The 19,287-nt window shown below is 30.1% G+C and overlaps 1 protein-coding gene across 1 annotated transcript; it reads right to left on the bottom strand.

The window, feature by feature from the left end:
- Positions 1-2,234: 2,234 nt before the first annotated feature.
- Positions 2,235-18,571, bottom strand: LOC129320378 (2-isopropylmalate synthase 1, chloroplastic-like). Its single transcript, XM_054965804.1, has 9 exons — positions 18,051-18,571; positions 16,358-16,571; positions 15,162-15,242; positions 14,218-14,310; positions 14,033-14,119; positions 7,302-7,402; positions 6,290-6,323; positions 6,135-6,209; positions 2,235-2,297 (listed from the first exon to the last, which is right to left on the bottom strand). The coding sequence occupies exons 1-9, from the start codon at positions 18,569-18,571 to the stop codon at positions 2,235-2,237; spliced, it is 1,269 nt and encodes a 422-aa protein (XP_054821779.1).
- Positions 18,572-19,287: the final 716 nt, after the last annotated feature.

The raw sequence follows: 19,287 nt of genomic DNA, 5'->3' as shown, positions 1-19,287 counted from the left end.
CCATGGTTTAACAAAACAAAGAGGAAGAAACAGAATGAAGAGATAGAGAGAACCAAAATAGAGAGTAGAAACAAAATCTGGATAGTGCTAATTCGTTACATCAGTAGGCTAGTTACAAATGAGAAGGCATCCTAATATTTATAAGACTCTAAGAGATGCTGATTGAAATCACCAAAAGATAGCTAAATGACCTAATTACCCTTAACAATCAATAACTATCTAATCATTACATCAGTAGGTTAGTTGCAAATGAGGAGGCATACTAATATTTATAAGACTCTTGAGAGATGTTGATTAAGATCACTAAAAAACAGCTAAATGACCTAACTACCTTCAATAGTCAGTAACTATCTAAAAGACATATACATTTATTATTTTCGTATGAGAGTCCAAAACAAGGGTGGGCTAACAACAGGAGTTTTATTAAGCTTACAATGAAAAGATATGCTATGTCCATTGTGAAAGAGTTTAATAAAGCTATTGAGAATAGAGATTCTTCATAGGGGCAATTAAGGCATGCACTTTGTTTTATTGATGATGAATGGAAATTTAACATTAATCATGGGTTTTATGGAAGGTAACATGTATGTAAATTGGTTAGCAAAGTTAATTAGGAACAGGATAAAAAATTGAGTTTGCTCATGGAGCCTCTTACGAAGCTCTTGCCTGGGACGTATCCATATCCCAAGGGATTATTTACCCTTGTGTAATTTTGGGTGAATAATTTAGTTTGGGTTTTTGCCTTGTTTTCAATTAAAGAAATGATATATAAAAAATTCACACGTCTTAATTTAATTAAAACTAAGCATCTTAAGTATATAATAAGACTAAGTATATAAATTTTTTTCTTATTATAATTATCTTTTAGATTCAATTAAGATTTTATTTATATTATCTTGTTATTTGTTTTTAGTTTATTTATAATTATAGTATTAATATCTTTAATGGTAATTATAAATATAACCATACACATAAATACATGATTAATCTCTATCCCTCTACCCCACACACACATGCAAATCCACCGTAAGATGTAATTAATTAATGTATCCTCTAAGAAAATTATAATCACACAAATTTAGTCAAAATCTCTCTCCCTCTCTCTCTGAGGAAATTATAATCACACAAATTTAATCAAAATCTCTCTCTCTCACTCTGTGAGAGAGAGAGAGAGAGAGAGAGTCCCATCTCCCTCACTTACATAATCAATTTTGATGCTCTCCAAATTTAACATAATTTTGTTCTTGATAATTTTTTTGTTTTCATAGATATAGAATTTAAAATAAAGATAATCTTTACTTGTGTTGCTATGTTAGATAATAATTTTTACATAAAAAGTTATAAGTTAAAAATTTTAAATTTTGACCATTTAAATGAATTTTTGATGGTTCAGATTTCATGACTATAATGATAAATATGAAACTCATCCCATCTTTCAAACTCAAATACATATCTTAAATCAATTTTTGATTTGTCTTCCTATTCTCCCCTCTCACAAACACCATTATTTATCTCACATATCTCTCAAACGCAACATTGTAGCTTGTTAATATAATATTTATATCAAATTGCCTTAATAACATACATTTGTTACATAAATATGATATTTTTTTAAAAAATAGTCAATAAAAATTGTAAAAAATAGACTTTTAGGGGCTGATTGTATTAAATTTAGGAGCGACTCTTCAATGTTGCTACTAAAATCAAACACTAAGTGGCGATCCATTGATGTCATTGTTGAAATTCTTCTACAATGATCAAGAGTTGTCACTTGAGTTATGACATTTAGCAGCAACTATAAAGTCGTTGTTTATTGATTTGATATTTAATGGTGATTTTATAATGTTGCTGCTAATACCATATCTTTTAACAACTAGTGACTTTCTTTGTCATTGCAAAAAGATACTTTCAATAATAATATTTTCTTGTTTTATTAACAGTCACACTTTCATCAACAACTTGATTGATCTTCATTAAAAGTGTGGCTATTAGTAATGACTTTTTTAATTATAATTTAATTTAAAGTTAATATTTTTTTTTTTGTAGTGACAATAAATTGTGAGGTTAACTTCATTTATAATATAACTCATTCAAAAACTAGTGTTATTGTAAATAAATAACATCCACCATTAGTCTATATGTAAGTAGAAGAACAACACACTTTAGACAACCACAAAGAAATAATTCAGTACAAATTCTCCATAACAAAATGTTTGATTTGCATTGCTGTTTCTCTAATGCTCTGTCTGAAAAACTCCATTTGATACAAATGCTTTGAGTTCAGCATCAGAAACTCTCTGATAACAAAAGGCATTAAAGCAAGCTAGTTAGAAGAAAAATGATTTTCAGCAAATAGAAAAGAAAGCATGCATAGATCAGTTAGGACATATCAAGAAAAAAAAAAAAACAAATTAGATCCATTCTCGTGGTAGAGGAAAGAAAAAAGAGAAAGGTGTGAGTAATTAATTATATTACTTTTGGCCCAAAAAAAAATTAATTATGTTACTGTAGCTGAAGTGATTGGAAAAATAGACAAAGGACTCACTCTTGGCATGTGCGTCTCGCAGAAGTGTAGCACACAATTTCTTTTTTTGTTTTTTAAACTTCTTCTAGAGTCCATTTAAGGGATAGTCAACTAATAGTTACTGTAGATCCCACATATCTTTTTATAAGGTCGTCCATTCTGTCTCATGACCAGGAGAATCCTAGTCACAAATGTGCAGCACCTACCTTTTTGTTTTTTAAAAAAGGTACATACAAGTCCTATATTAAAAAATTAATTATTATGAAATTCATTAACAATTTACATAAAGTAATTTACAACACATTGAAACTTCAACATAATTCTTCCCTTTTTTTTTTTTTACCAATATATAGTACCTACTACAAAAGACGTTTTTTGAAGCCTTTCTTTTCATGTTCTTGGAGTGTTTTGTAAATGTTTTGAAAGTAAATATTTTTTATATATATAATAATTGTAGGAAAAACCTATTAGAACATTTTCTGGTTGAAAAGCTCCTGTAGGTATCTCCTATAGGAAAAGCTTGAGTAGGTATCCTCTATAGTGTGATATTTACTTACTACAAGTAGTTTATAAGTTCACTTAGGTAAATGGCAACTTGTCAATCGTTGCTATTTTAAAAATTAAATTTAACATATCAAAATTTTAGAATGTTATTCAATATTTAAATGTCACCTTTTTTTTAATGAAACTAACAGTGATATAATTAAAAGATCAAAAAAATATTTTATAAAATTAAATGTTTAAAATGAGACTTTTTTGTAAAATTAAAGGATCAAAGGTTGTATCTTTTGTTAGAAAAGAGCCTTTGTTTTTTAATAATTGAAAAGTGCCATAAATGAAATGGGATATCCCATTTATAAGTTGGTATCACTTCCGATATTGATTTTATGGTTTTCAATATAATGACTTGTGATGAGAATCTAAAATCTAAGTGAAATGATTTTGCTTCAAATATGAATAATAAGAGGAAGGATAACTTTAATGGGATCTAATATAATTTTAATGTATATATGCTTATTATCCTTATATTGGCTGGAGACCAAAGTAATAAAATATAATAGTTAGATCTGTAACATCCTAATTTTTAGATAAAAAAATTTATGAAATTTAAGTTTTATTAAAAAAATTGATGATAATAATAGGAATTTATATTATTTGAGGTTATTTGAAAATAATAATATGGTTAGGCATTTAATTATGAATTAAAAACTTAGGTTTAAAATTATATAAGAAATATTTTGTTAAGATATAATTTTAAGATTTAAAAAAAAATTATGTGTGTGTGAGTTAAAAAAAAAAGAAAAGAAAAGAAAGTAAAAAAAAAGGGGGGGTTTAGTCCCACATCGGTTAGATGTAGAAATGAAAGGCGCCTCCTCATGTATAAAAGGAGGAGGCGCATTGTGGAGAAAGCATGAAGAAATTTTTATTGTAATTTATGAAAATTGCAACTAAGGACTCAAGATGCAATTTGTGAAAATTACAAGTAATGGCCCAAAGGTTTGAATAATTAAATTCAAACCTATAGTTTTTTTAATATAATTTTAGGATCCACAATCTCATTTTTATATTATTTTTCTCTCTTCCTCTCACATTGCTTGGCGTTTTCTCGCAAGGGGGGATTATTTTCTTTTTCTTCAGGTATACTCCAACTTTCCTGTTTAGATTAGCATTTAAAAAATTATTTAATTACAAAATTAATTTTATAATTATTTTCTAAATAGTATTTGCTTTCTAGTGATATGATTATTTTGTAAAATAGAGCAAATATTCTGATTAGGATTTTTCTATAGGATAGTTAATCTGATGATATGATGGATTAAAAATATAGGTTTAAGCTCTTAGGGATATAATAAATATTATAGAATATTTTCTTGAGATTGAAACTCATGTTTAAGAATTTTTGAGTTAAAATCTAGATCTATATGATTGAATTTATGTGAAATCTGAGATGTAGGGATGAACCTCTGATTATTAGATATTTATTTAAGTATGAATAGATATTTTTGAGGTTATAGAAAGGTGATTTGAGGCTTAAATATGATTTATTAAGGTATGAGAATTTTAGAAAAAGAATTTGGGAAGTTAAATGAGGTATAAATCTTAAATTAGTGTTAATATGGATTTTAGACCTAAGACTTTCTAACTCTTTAATTTAGAGTTATTTATTAATTTTAATGTAAAATTAATATATAGTATTGTGAAATAATTATGTAGATTATATTGACAAAGATAGTGGTGAAAGAGTTGTTGTGAAAGGGAACTTGTTATTCAAGACACAAGGTAACCATTATTAATGTGTTGTGATGAGTGTGTTTGTGAATGGTTATGTGTTATCTTATTGTTTGGAAAATTTATGAATTATTAAAAATAAATACTGTTATATACTTGTTTGAAATCATTGCCAAGTGGGTTAAAAATTTATTTTTATTTATCATGATGAGATATTATTTTTCGAATATATTTCTGTTTAGATATTTGAATGATGCATGACTTGTCAAGGTATTTTAATATATGATGTTAATGGGAATTTTTATTCGGTTAATTATTACCACGTGGTAAGCCCTCATTGGACCCAATGAGTGGCGTGTCGCTTAGTCCAACTCACCTTTGGCCGGGTGATTTGGCGTCCGAGCATGGCGAAAGGAGGATATAAGGCGCAGTCATGCAATTAAATACTTGTTCGGTTTGTTTGAAAATATTATTCGGTTAAATGTTTTGTGTGCCCACTTAGCAATCGCATGATTAGTTACATCTGCATGCATCATTACATATTAATTTTTGGTTACTGAGACTTTTAAGTCTCATTCCCCGTGGTTAACATTTTTACAAGAGCGAGTCCAGCCGAGAAAGCACTAGAGGCGTAACTTTGGTGTATGAGATACCATCTTTTACATTGCCTCTCATTTTGTATTATGCAATGTATCTTGTGCCAACCTAGGACATTTTTTATTTTGACAACATGTAAACTCTAATCCTTTTTATTAAATGCATTTATATGATCAAGAGGGTTATGTTTATCCCTCTTGATTCATGACCTGATTTAAATATCATGTCATGAGGATCCTATTTGTCCCTCATGGTTCTAATTGTTTTTTTTTGAGATATTTTAAGACCTGTGGTATATTGTCAATTTCTACCATGATAAGAGTATGATAAGGGTTCAATGAAAAAAAATGATTTATTGAATTAATAATTTGTGAAAAATTAATTTGTAAATTTGAGGGTGTTACAAGATCTCAAAAGCTATGATTAATGACAATTAATTAAGTTCCCAACAAAATTTTTGAAAAATAAGTTGAAATGTCAATTGAAACAATTGAGGATTCAAAAATTTTAATTGAAAATAAGGCATGTAAGTTTCAAATGTCACTCTCATGTGTTGGGATTTATTTGTAATTGTTTGAATTAATATTTACAACTTATTTTTTAAATTTTTTTTAAAAAACTAACTATTGTTAATTTTGTCTCTTGAGACCTAACTGTCATTTTTTTAAATCTTTCTTGGACTGAAAATTAAATCATTAATATGTGTCTTCTAATATATGCAACAATATTTCCCAGGCATTGTTATACGCAGGAAAGAACCTTAGATCACGTTGCTATTATTTACCTTTTTCTGCTCAGCCAATGCTTTAAAACTCCAAAATATGGCATCAATTCGTTCATCTTCAAGCTCGTAACCCAACTGAAACAATAGAGATCAATATACTTGAGTGAGACAGTATGATATATGTATATATATAATGTTTGCATAGACATTTTGACCTCTTCAAGTCGCTTTCTCAACCCATGGCGTCCACTGCAACGAATGAAGAATAAATGTAAATGTTAAGTGATGATAATTAAATGAGAAAGCACATTAATTTCACAATAACTATTTGACAGTATTAACTGTGTATATTGAATAAGTCAACATTTGTCTAAGCTTTTGGATGAGTTTGAGAAAAACTGGAGTTTGGGCTTGAGATATGAAATGGAGATCCACCTGATTTTTTTTTTTGTCACGTATTTTTTATACTATATACTTTCTTCTATTTTATTATAAGTCATTTTTAACATATTTTGTCCCAAAATAAAAAAAATAAAATTCATTTACTTTCTCCAAAAATTTAATAAGTTTTTAATTTTATCTTTATTAAATATAAATGTTAATAAGGTAACTCTCTCGATCTCAACATTTAGATGAGAAAAAAATAAAGAAAAAATAAAATTGGAAGGGAAAATTCTTTAAAATAATAAAATAAATACTAATTTTAGAAATTTCTCCTCCTGATTTTTTCTCCTCTCTATTTTCTTCTCACGTTTCCCTTTATCTAAACCAAGCATTAACGGGGTAAAAAGACAAATTTATAATTAGGATTAAAGATCCTTCTCTCTATTTATCCAAAAAAAAAAATTCCTTCTCTCTATCTTAAAATGGGACCGGAGAGAGCAAATTTATAGATGATCAATAACAAAATTCAAAAATCAAATTATTGATGTTCATTTTCAAACTGCAATATTGACTTAAATTCCTTGATATGGTACCTAAGACAACAGGCAAATATTGATTTCAAAACATTTTATCGATTGAAAATAAAATTTAGCTTTTTTTAAGATATATTTCAAAATGTATAACGTCTACCTAAGAAATTACTAGCACCCCCATAAAGGAAGGCAGGTATATATTGAAATAAAATGATAGAAATAAAAATATCAAAATTAAATAAGAAAAAAATGAATTATTCAAACAAGATATATATAATAAAAAGGTAGGAAACTGAAGAAAAATGCACACCTAAGCTTCCCCAGTACAATTCCATCTGCATCGGATCTTTCAAAGCCAATATCCTCAGGACATATAATTTCATAAGTACCTTTGTATTTTAGCATTCCATCCTACAAAACAGATAAATGTAAGATTTGTTTATTTTTGGTAGAAAAGTAATAATTGAATTGAGTAACTAATCATTCAGTTCATCAATCAGGCTTCGAAAGGAAAAATCAATCAGTTCATTAGCATAATTTAAGAATTTAATGAATAACTAAATCTCAAAGTATCATGGAGTTTAAGCATCCAAGAATATTCATGAATGATGAAGAGAACAACTCTCATTCACGCTCTCCCCCTCTCCCTCCCACACTCTCAATGTCAACAAATTATGAGAGTAAACTACAACTATGGTGTATTTGGATTAATGGGGATTTGGATTTAGATTTGCATTTGAACTAAATCTCTCACTTAGATACACAAAAATTTATGGATTTAGATTTGAAATCTATTTGAAATTCTAATTCTAATTCCTTTGTAATTTCAAATTTCCTTTACATCCTAGTCACTTGAAATTCTAATCACTCAAATATTTTATTTACTTCACATTTTCACTATCAATACCTTTATAATTCTCATATCTTTTTATCATATCTTGTCAATTAAAAATAAAAATAAACTCATCTTTTTTAATTTTTCATTTTCATTTTAAATATTAATTCATCTCTCTTGTCATTTGAAACTTTTTAAACTATTCAAACAAAGCATTTTAAATAAACAGATTTGAAACCCAAGATTTTAAATTTAACATCTAAATCCAAGTTCTACCTTAATGTCAAATTGGTTGCCTAACAAATTAATACTTGTTCAAAATTATATATGTGGGTCCAATTTCGTTTAAAGCATGAGTTTCATTGCTTGTATTTTATCAATAGCTTGACTTTTGCTATAAATTTTACATTCGATATTGGAGGGTGAAAAAAAAAAGTATCATGGATGTCATACGAATGCAAGTGTTGATTTTATGGATTAAGTTGTTTATGTTAGCTTGGGAGCCATGAATTTTGTTTATGTTGAAATGATGTTGCATGCTCCTTTTGATGAAATATTAGGGTTTCGATAGTCAAACTGTGATTTAAAGTGTTCTTGTTAAAAGTGATTAGTTGAACATATTTATTGGAATCCATTGAGTATGGTTCAAAGCTTGTTGTGAATTTGTAGCTTATGACAATGAGTTCGGACACCTTGGATGTTAGTTACATGTGAAAAGAGGTTGTTTGGATTATGGGTGTCCAACTTTGTGATATGATATTGTTTTAAAATAAAACCTTTGTTATTATCTAGATTATCAAATAAGCTATGTGTGAGTGCTTAAATCACCTAAATCAAACATCAATGACACAGAGACTTATATAGCTCAGATTATCAACAAGGTAGGGATTGTGGTAATTATGATTAAGGGTGTGTTAATGTTAGGAGACATTATATTTTGGTATTAGATTCTTGAGCTTTGAGATTTGATCTTCTTCTTGTTTTTGTTTGGTACATTGAGCATGTAAATGTTGGAAATATGTATATTCACTACATATTTACTTCCCCTTTTATATAGTTTCTAATCTAACATTATATGTACCTTCTTTTGTAGTTACTTCTATATGTCTTTAGGAGGGGAGAATAGGCAGAGGGAAGAAAGCCGCCATAGCTAACAACCCACCGTCATAACCTCCTGAAGACAATGAATCCTAAGGAACTAAGGGATATGGTCATTCAAATCAATGATATTGTGCAAAGGCACAAGGTAGAGTTGAGAAATAGAAGACAAGAGGAAAGTCACGGGAACCCTAACATGGAGAATCATTCCAAAAACAAAAGTGTGGATAATGATATGGAGGATTGTTTGGGGACTCCAAGTATGTCAGAGGGAGCCAAGGGCAATGGCACTCAATGCATCAATACTGAGGTGTCCATTGACAAAGTTTGGAAGAGCTTCTCCATCAAGCTTTGACACAAGAGCAAGGGAGGTGGAGAAGTTGGTGGACTACTTAAAGACCATGTTCTTTGTCATTACTTGCTTCTTTGAGAAGAGAGTTCTCTTGACCTCAGTGGTGCTGGTTGATGTGGCCAAACAATAGTGGGAGAGTTCAAGATTGTCTTAGGGGTCCCCCACTAAATTGGGAGGAATTCAAGTAAAGATTTTCAACCATTACTTCCCGACCACCTTTAGAGGCGGGAAAGAAGAGAAGTGTCATGACCTCGAGCAAGGGACCATGGATGAAGAAGAATTTGTTAATAATTCATCAAGCTAGCAAAACATTCCACCTATCTCCACAAGATGAATGATAGTCCATGGAAAGTGGAGAGACTACTTGAGAAGGCTTGATCCGATTACCACCAAAAGCTAGCTCCATTAGAATCTTTTGATGAGACATGCAGCAAACTGAAGAACATGGATAGAAGGGGAAGAGACCTGCAAGCTAAGAGAAGGAATAACCAAGGAAGATTCTCATCATTTATGAGCCATACTTGTAGGATTGATAAGAAGTTAGGCTATAACTCATGAAGCTTTGGGAGCTACAATAAGAACAAGGGAAACTTTAGGAAAGGAGTCTCAATCTCAAGATTCGTTTTAGAAGAGTGGTAGGCTAAGGAACAATGTTGGGGCCCCTAAACTTCACTTCAAGCTTTATTTATACCTACTTCTACTCTTAGCACTATCAGAACCACATTGTGCCCAAAATGTGAGAGGCACCACACATGGAAGTGTTAGGTTTGTTACAAATGTGGCAAGATAGGATACATTGCACAGTATTGTGATGAGGGCAAGTCAAGTGCACCAAAGTAGAGGTCTACAATCCCTAGCTAGACATGTGTTTGTCATGACATAGGAGGATTCTGATGTGTCTTCTAATTTGATTAGAGCTAAAACACTACTTCTTGATCAAGAAATTGATATGTTTGATTTAAGTGCCACTCACTCTTTTGTGTTTGATAATTGTGTTGTGAGACCAAAACTACATGCATATAAATTATTGTATGACATGAATGTATCTATGCTAGCAAGGGAGAGTTTGTTAAAGTCAATCCTATGAGACATTATTGAGAATAAAATAATAATATAATTTTTTGGGTTGGAGAGCAAAAAATATCCAAGAACTTTTTTTTAGGAGCATCTAATATTCTAAAGTGAAGGACAATGCAAAAATACCCATGAACTTTTCCTTCACAATCACTGCCACGTGTCTCTTAGTGTACCCTAAATTACTACGAAGCCCGGAGCCATCGAATTTATCAAAGGGAAGCACCTTGATTTCGGCAAGCATATCTTGAAGCTAGATTGAAAACTCATAACTTTAATCCCAAAAGCAGAATCCACTTGAAAATCTAACCAAAAGGATGAAGCAAGAAGTTGAAACCCGAAAAAGCAAATGAAAGAAAGAAAAAGAAACCTACTTAGATTGAGCGGAGAAAAAGAGGGGGGAAAAAAAACGAGTGAAGAAGCTTCTACATTGTCTGAAATCGCAATCCTCTTCCTACTAAGCCTCAAACCAAAACGCTCAAGCTTCTATAAATTCTAGTCATTTCTAAACTGAGACACAAAATAATAAAACACTATTAATTGTTAGAATTCAAACCAAGTAACGAGACTGGAATCTAATTTCGGTGAGAAATTAATGAATTCCCCAAAACACTTAAATTTTTCTAGAGAAAGAATGAAAAGGAAATCAATGAGACGAACTCATTTTGGAATATAGGTCATCATCTCCTGGATTCAAGAGAGAGATCCAAGTTCTACTTGCTGCGAGAAGGGAAATTGGAATCGCCTTATAAGCTACACAACTTGATTTCAAGAGAGAGGGCGTCAGAGCTGTGGTTTAGGGAGAGGGCAAGTAGAAGTGCAGGCAGAGGGAAGAAGAGAAAGTGAGTCATCAAGATAAATGCCAGCAAGGATAAGCTTGGTCAACTTACTCACTCCACATCAGTAAAATTAGTCAACTGTATGCTTACATGACAGTTAAACGGTCGACTTAATGATTTTAGGATGGTTGTACTTGTTAAATTAAAGTTATGAGTACTTTTATACCATCTTCATTTAAGAATACTGAATACTCTTGAAAAAAAAGTTCATTATATTTTTACTTTTTGATCCAATTTTTTTATATCAAGGTGAGAGAGAGTTTTCTCTTCCCCTAGTTCTTAAGCCAAGAGACCTCGAAGACCTCACCCCTCCAATCTCCGTCACACATGCACTTAACGAAAACGAAGAAAACTCCAAACAATTCCTATGCAGACACAGAGAAAAGGAAAAATGCCCAATCACAACTTTTCTGTAGTTCATGTGGTAAATCAACACAATCTAACGTTTTAACAAGAAAATAAAACTAAAGAAAATTAATCATTTGATACTTTTATATTGGACTCAATCATAACTCAACTTTTAAATTTTAACCTAATAAAATTCAATCCTTATAATATAAATTAATTATAATAATTCACTATTACAAAAATAGAATTTAATAACAGTATTTTATAGCAATAAAAAATAAAACACTACTAAAATTGAAGCTGAAAGTCCTTGGGTGCAATTTTTTATTTCAAATGCCACCACATATCAATTATTTTTTATTCATAATTTTATGAAAATAACAAGAGGTGACATTTTTTACATGAAATGCCATAACTTATTGTTACTGAAAAATTAAGTAGAATTTCAATAAACAAAATGCCACCTAACAAATATAATAATAATTATATATCTAAATATTACTGACTATGAAATTAAAAATAATTGGTAATAATTATATATCAAAAAATTGTAAACCTTTAGGTACCTATTCTTATGGTATATTTTTTATTTAATTATTAATTATGATTATTATAAAAAAATTTGAAATAAAATACCTTAAGTGGCATTTCTCAAGAAAGGAAACACAGGATTTCACCTTGTCTATAAAAATAATTCAAAATAAGATTGCTTAGGTGGCATTTCCTTTTATTCCACAATGTGTAAAAGTAATAATTTTAAGCGAAATATCTTAGGCGGCGTTTTCCAAGACTTACCCCATCAATGCAAACATAAAACACAGTAGGAGCCACACATTTTACCATAAAATAGTGTATTTCTTCTCTAGTTGCATGCAACTCATTTATTTCTTGATTTTCGTTTAATTCATCAATGCAAACATAAAACGTATTAAGATCTATTTGTGAAACATGTGAATACTTTGGGTATGTGTAAAATATAATGTATTGAACTTATCTCATGAATAAAATTATACATACGCTTAACACACATATGCAATGTTGTACAATATTTAATGTGTCGTACATGTTCGAGACGTTAACTCTCTCAAGAGTAAAACTGCCTTCTATGCTTATAAGAGGCAAAGGAACTGGTAAATAATGTGATCACCAGGCCCCCAACTTAAAGAGAATGGTGAAATAGTTGAGAAGAAAACATAACACATGTCGTCTCAAGAAGTAATATCAAGATGAGATCTAAAATCTAAAATTTGGATCAAATCATGGATAGCCACAATCCATGATACTTGTATAGCGAGACAAAAAATTCCTAACTAATGACGTCATCATGAGTGGTATGATTCATGGAATTCTGGTCCAAGTGCTATATGTACCCCATGATCATGAGTGATTCAATATAATGGGTCAACACTTAATTGATATCCAATGACTCTTAAGTACACATTTGTGCTAGTATCTAAGGCATGTTCCTTATAGGTTATGTGAATAACTTCTAAGTGCAAGTACTAAGTATATGAGAAGAAACTCTCAATTAAAGATAATTAATTAGAGAGGGGTTAGACATGCCATGAGTAATGTGTATAGGTAATCTTTGGGTATTTGAGAAACTTATAATTGCAATGCAGGTACATAAATGAATGTCTTTGTGTGTTGATCCTGTTATATAAGATTTCTAGTATCAAAACATCCAAATTGAGGATGTCATGCCCACACGATCACAGGAAAGCACCAAGTATAAAGCAAGAGAGATGTAGTGAGCGCATAATGGTAATCCTATTAAGCATGAGTGGGAAATCTTGAAATTACATATATGCCCTTAATGGGAATCGATATAATATATCATATTGATTAGTAATAATTCCATTTATTCAGGTTTAATGAGAGTTGACCAGAAATTAGGAATTAATTCCTGATTGAATCAATTCAAGAAGTTTTTCTCTTCATAACTGCATTAATATTGAACATTCCATCTCAATTTATGAGACAAATTTATGTCAATTGGAATTTACTTTTCTATGACTGTCTCCCGCACTATAAACATACCTCTTCATAATATTCGTTCTACTCCCCATCTCGTTCTCTCATCTGTATATCTTCTATGCACTATATATATAAAAGTCTCTAGTAGTCATTGAGGAATGCAAGGGGCCGGGGCAAGGGGGTGCTCTCCACTATTTTTTTTAAAATAATGTGTTTTGCAGAAAATGTAAAATTTAGTTTTGTCCTCCCATATTCTTGATGGTTTTAAATTCCCCCCCCCCAAAAAAAAACTCCCAACAAAAAAAAATTAATGTAGGTGAATCTAGATTCGTCACTGCTAATAGTCCTACCTTAGTGTGGGTTTATAAGGTAGATAAGTTTGCAATGCTCAGGTCTAATAATACTCTAACCCGAGCTTATTTATTTTTAGATATTTCATTTGATCATATTATCCTTCATGAAAAGTTATCTAAACGTATAATTCTAATGTACAGTGGCAAAATAGTTTTTAGACCAACCTGGTGAATCCCACTTTCATGAGAAAACGCATTGGCCCCTACAATTGCCTTGTTTGACTGAACATGCAAACCAGTATACTCTTCAACCTATTGAAAAATAACATGAAAATCAGTACGGCGTATTATAATAAGATCAATTAATAAAAGAGAGAACAAAAATCAAAACTATATTTTAAATATCAAACCATTTTGCTGGTCCTAAATATTTGTCGTGTGTTTATCCTTGTATAGAGTCCGCCAAGCACATGATGCGCACCGCATTTCAAGATCATCACAACCTTAAGAGAAAAGGGAATTAATTAATTAGGCACAGATTTGGACCACTATATATAGAAATGAAGACCTATACATTTTTGGAACTCTTAATTATGCAATTTATTTTTTTATTGGGTTAAAGGAAAATTTAGCTTCTAAATTATAGTTCTATGAGTATTTGAGACCCTAAACTCATTTTGTATGCAATGTCTTCAACTTTTAAAAATAGTTCAATGTAATCTTATCATTGGCAAAAGTTAATTTTGATTATTAGATGATTAAGAAAATTATATTATAGTGAAGGATCAAAAAAATTATAAAAAATGACCAAAAATTATAATTAAGGACTCAAAAAATTAAATTTCTATGTTCTTTTATGTAATTTTTAATGTTATTTTTTTATCATTTTTTGGTCAATTAACTATAGTCAGAGTTCATTTTTATTAATAGTAAGAGTTACATTACATTATTTTCAAAAGTTAAGGGAGAATATTATATAAAAAATGAGTTTAGGGTTTGAGATAATCCTAGAGTTAAGTTTAGGTATCAAATTACTGTTAAACCTTTTTTATCTTTTAGGGAAATTTATTCCAATTTTAAAAAAATAAAAAGGAAGGTTGTGAAATGTCACAAAGATTCAAGAGACATCTAATTAATTTATTGGAGCTTTTATCATTGTTGAATGGTCAAAATTTTTTGCCCTTGTTATTTAGTCTTTCAATTAAGTTAAATTTGAACAATATATTGTGATCATGTGCTCTATCAACGTGTAAAGGGACAACCTAAATAATGTTGATAAAACCATTATATATTGAGTATTCTTGAATATATGATTATGTTAATAGAAGATGATGATTTACATAATTATATTTACCTCTTCTAAAGATGCATTACCAGCCCTTTCACCAATCCCATTTATTGTTACTTCCAATTGCCTTGCACCGCTACATACACCCTGAAAACAACCAATATTATATATTAAGTTCAAGTTTTTGTTGGGTGTGGTTAAATAAATCTGTCATCATGCATGAATTGATCTTTTGCCATTCATGACGTGGCGCATTGTCAATTTATTTGTCACATGCATGAACAAGTAAATATGTCGCAAATTAATTGAATTTTTTTCACAAATGAACCAAATTAAATATTGTTTGAACTTTTGCCTTATTTTTTAGGAATTTTAACTACTACTCTCAATTTAATAAAGGGTATAATCGAAATAATGAAATTAATGCATCAAATAGAAGTCTTTTATCTGTTATAATTATATTCAAACGAAAACAAATCTCCCAAAATTCTCTTTTATATATACCATTTTAGAGAAGCGTTAAACGGCAATTTGCTCCTCAATTATTCGCTCAAAAGCATCAAGTATCCTAAACTTATATATGTGGTGCAGTTTTTCTTTTCAACTTTTGAAAATTGTTCATTTAATACCTTGTCATTAAAAAAGTTAGTTTTGAAGGTTAATTAACTTAGAAATGGAAGAAAAGGATCCAAAAATTACATATAAATACCCCATATGAAAATCAATACTCCTTTTGGACCAATATATAGGGTATTGGTACCAATTCATGATTTTTAAAAAATATTAATTAAAACTTTAATTTCTTAAAAAATTATATCTTTTCAATTTTACCCTCATTAAATACCCTATATAAATACTTTGATAATGATAATTAAAATTTTAATTTATCATTTTTTTTAAAAAAGAGTAATAAATGAAGTAGGGGTAGTTGAAAAAATAATTATAAAAATTACCTAATGTCCTATATCTTGGACCAAATAAAATTTTTAGAAGATACCCTATATTGGAGGGAGTACCAATTAAGTACCATCAATTGATATTAATTTTCTTATAGGGTATTTATTTGTAATTTAATTTTATAAGTCATTGTCTATAATTTTTTTACCTAACCGTCAAAATTAATTTTTTTTAATGATAAGTTGTCTAGTGCACCATTTCAAAATCTTAAAAGGAGAAATTTTATCACATGTAAATTTAGTTGATAGTTGTGGGATAAAAATGCACTTTAACCTTTTTACAAAATCTTATTTTGATATATATACCTCTATGGTGTTAGCAGTGGCGAGGCCAAGATCATTGTGGCAATGCGAAGCAATAATAGCATTTTGAATCCCAGGCGTATTGGCTTTGATATCAGCAATCAATTTGCCATACTCACTTGGCATGCTTATGCCCACAGTGTCTGCAACGATCACAGTTGTTGCCCCAGCTCTTATAACTTGTCCAAATATTTCATAAAGAAACTCCCTCTTCGATCTGTGTACGTTGAGATCAATTCAATCCTAATGATGAGGAGATAGATTTATATTATAATAATAATAATTGTTTTTGATTATATATGAGCTGGTGAATTTCATGAAAAAACAACGTATATAGCTTAGCAAAGACCAAAGGCGAAAAGGAAAATGACGTTCTATGACTCGTAAGTAAGTTTTAAAGTTAATCCCAATACATATAGTTACAGACAAAAAGGTTATATCATTTTTTTTATTGGTGACAACGTAACTCAACTTTTTAAATATTATAATTATTGAGCATCCATTGTCACTTAATCTGTTACTGATTACGACGACTTCCTCTTCATATTTTGAAGATTCCGTCTGCACTAAAGTTATATGCTATAGTAATATTCATTAGTTCTTCGTTGAATCAATATCAATCAATCATTATATATAATACAAAATCTATTACAGGCTACACTTTACATAATTTATAAAAAAATATATTTATCTTGGTATATATAGACAGGAAAATATGTTCAATTAATGTCATTTTCAAGTTCTGCTACACCCTCAACAAAATATGCCAAGTATATTCACTTAATCACCAAATTTTGGTTTCAATCGAGTCCATCTAAATGTAGAAAATATCTATGGAAGGGCTATATATCTTCAATTAGATACAACAATGATCAACTAATACTAGATAAATATAGATATATTAAAAAAATATTACAAATTGAATGTTGTTCTTGAAGCTTTATTTATATAAAGAGTACACGAATTTGAACTTAAAAAAAGAAATGATTTTTTTACGTGTTATTGATTAGGTTTTACTTGTCTCTATATTCTTTATAATCACTTTTATAATTAATTGGTTCTGTACGTATTTGCGTTTCACGAAGGAAAGGGGTGGGGGGGGGATCACTTTTATTGGTTTTGATCTTTCAGGTCTTTGAAACCGAACGAACATTTACTTTTACTAGAAGATGCACCCTGAGTCATGAAGGGCTAGGGGTCTCTAATGTGCCCTTATCTAATGTCCCTTGTAATGTTCCAACTTCCCAATTTCATTTTTCATTTTTTTTGGATCATTGGCTTCTACATAAAATAAGAGACATTTGGATATTTTGATATCCCAAAATGGTGAAGATTTGTATTTTTTATAATTTTTTAAAGAAAAATATCACAAATACACCCTTTTATTTTTGAAAAATCATAAAAAATACAAATCTTCATCATTTTGGGACATCAAGATATCCAAATGTTTCTTATTTTATTTAGAAGCCAATGATTCAAAGAAAAATAAAAAATGAAATTGAAAAGTTGGGACATTACAAAAGGCATTAGAATTGGCACATTAGAGACCCCTAGCCCGAGTCATGAATGGGTGCGTATTGTAGCTTAATTAGCTTTCAGCCAAAGATCTAGTTTGTCAAACAATTAGACGAAGCTGGATTAAAAAATTATAACTAACAAAGCAAAATAATTCAGAAGGAAGAAATTAAAATTAAACCTGGCAGCATCTTCAGCACAAAACCCTATATCATGGCAGCCCAAGCTCCGAGCAAAGTTCACCATTCTCCGAGCAGTCTCAACTACCTCCTCTTTCGTCTTCTTCAACTTATACTTCATATGAATCTCACTGGTCGCTATAAACGTCTGAATCCTTGGCCTCTTCGCATACTTCACTGCGTCCCATGCACTCCTAATATCATTCTCAGTACATCTACAAGCTCCTGATATCACCGGCACGTGCCCGTCGTCGTCCACGGCATTGCCGACCTCCTGAGCTATGATCTTCACAGCGTGGAAGTCGTCTTTTGAAGACGCAGGGAACCCGGCATCAATGACATCGACACCGAGCTTGGCGAGCTGCCGTGCGATCTCCAGCTTCTGCTTCGAGTTCATCGAAGCTCCAGCGGATTGCTCGCCGTCGCGGAGGGTGGTATCGAGGATTCGAACGTAGAAGGGGTCAGGAATGTGGTTGGGAATGTAAGGATTTGGGGATTGAGAAGAAGAAACAATGGAACTCATTGGAGTAGGATTTGTGGCTTGAGAAATGATGGAGGGTCTTGGAGGTAGAGGAGCGAATTAATGTGTAAAGGAAGTAAGGTCTATATAGAACCAATTTCTTGAATTTTATATTATATCTACTTTAATGAAAGATTAATTTGTATATAACTCATTGGAACTTCAGATTGTCTATATATACAAGTTCTTATTTCATTTTTAAATTTTGATATAATTAATTAAATTCTCTTAATTTTTTAAGTTAAAAATATATTTTTTTATTGCTCAATGTTTTCTGAAGTAGATTAGTTATTTGATTGTTTAGTTACCCATAATATTTTTCATCTTTTGATTATGTTCATAGTAGTGGACAGACCTAATGAACTCAGCGCAGGGGCAATATTTTTTAGTTTTTTTTTTAAAAAAAGTATTGATAACTATTATATAAAAATATATTTGAATGTTATATTATTATATTTAAATGTTATAAAATTTATAATCTTACTGAAATCATTTTTATTAACTTTTAACTAATTACAAACAACTAAATGATCATGAACTCATACTCCATTCAGTCTATAATATAAAGTATTGATAATTATTTTATAATTTTTAAATAGGATAAAAGTGTATTTTTATTCCTAAAGTTTTTTCGAAGAAAAACTCAATACTCTAAATTATTTCACGTAACATTCTTGCCCTTTAAATAATTAAGTCAGAGCAACGAGTACCCTGATGCT

This window comes from Prosopis cineraria, unplaced genomic scaffold, assembly GCF_029017545.1.
Source record: "Prosopis cineraria cultivar Desert tree isolate PC_DT_omini unplaced genomic scaffold, ASM2901754v1 PC9, whole genome shotgun sequence".
Classification (NCBI taxonomy): domain Eukaryota; kingdom Viridiplantae; phylum Streptophyta; class Magnoliopsida; order Fabales; family Fabaceae; genus Prosopis; species Prosopis cineraria.
Note: the sequence above shows the minus strand (reverse complement) of the source record. Positions and strands in the feature narration are given on the sequence as shown.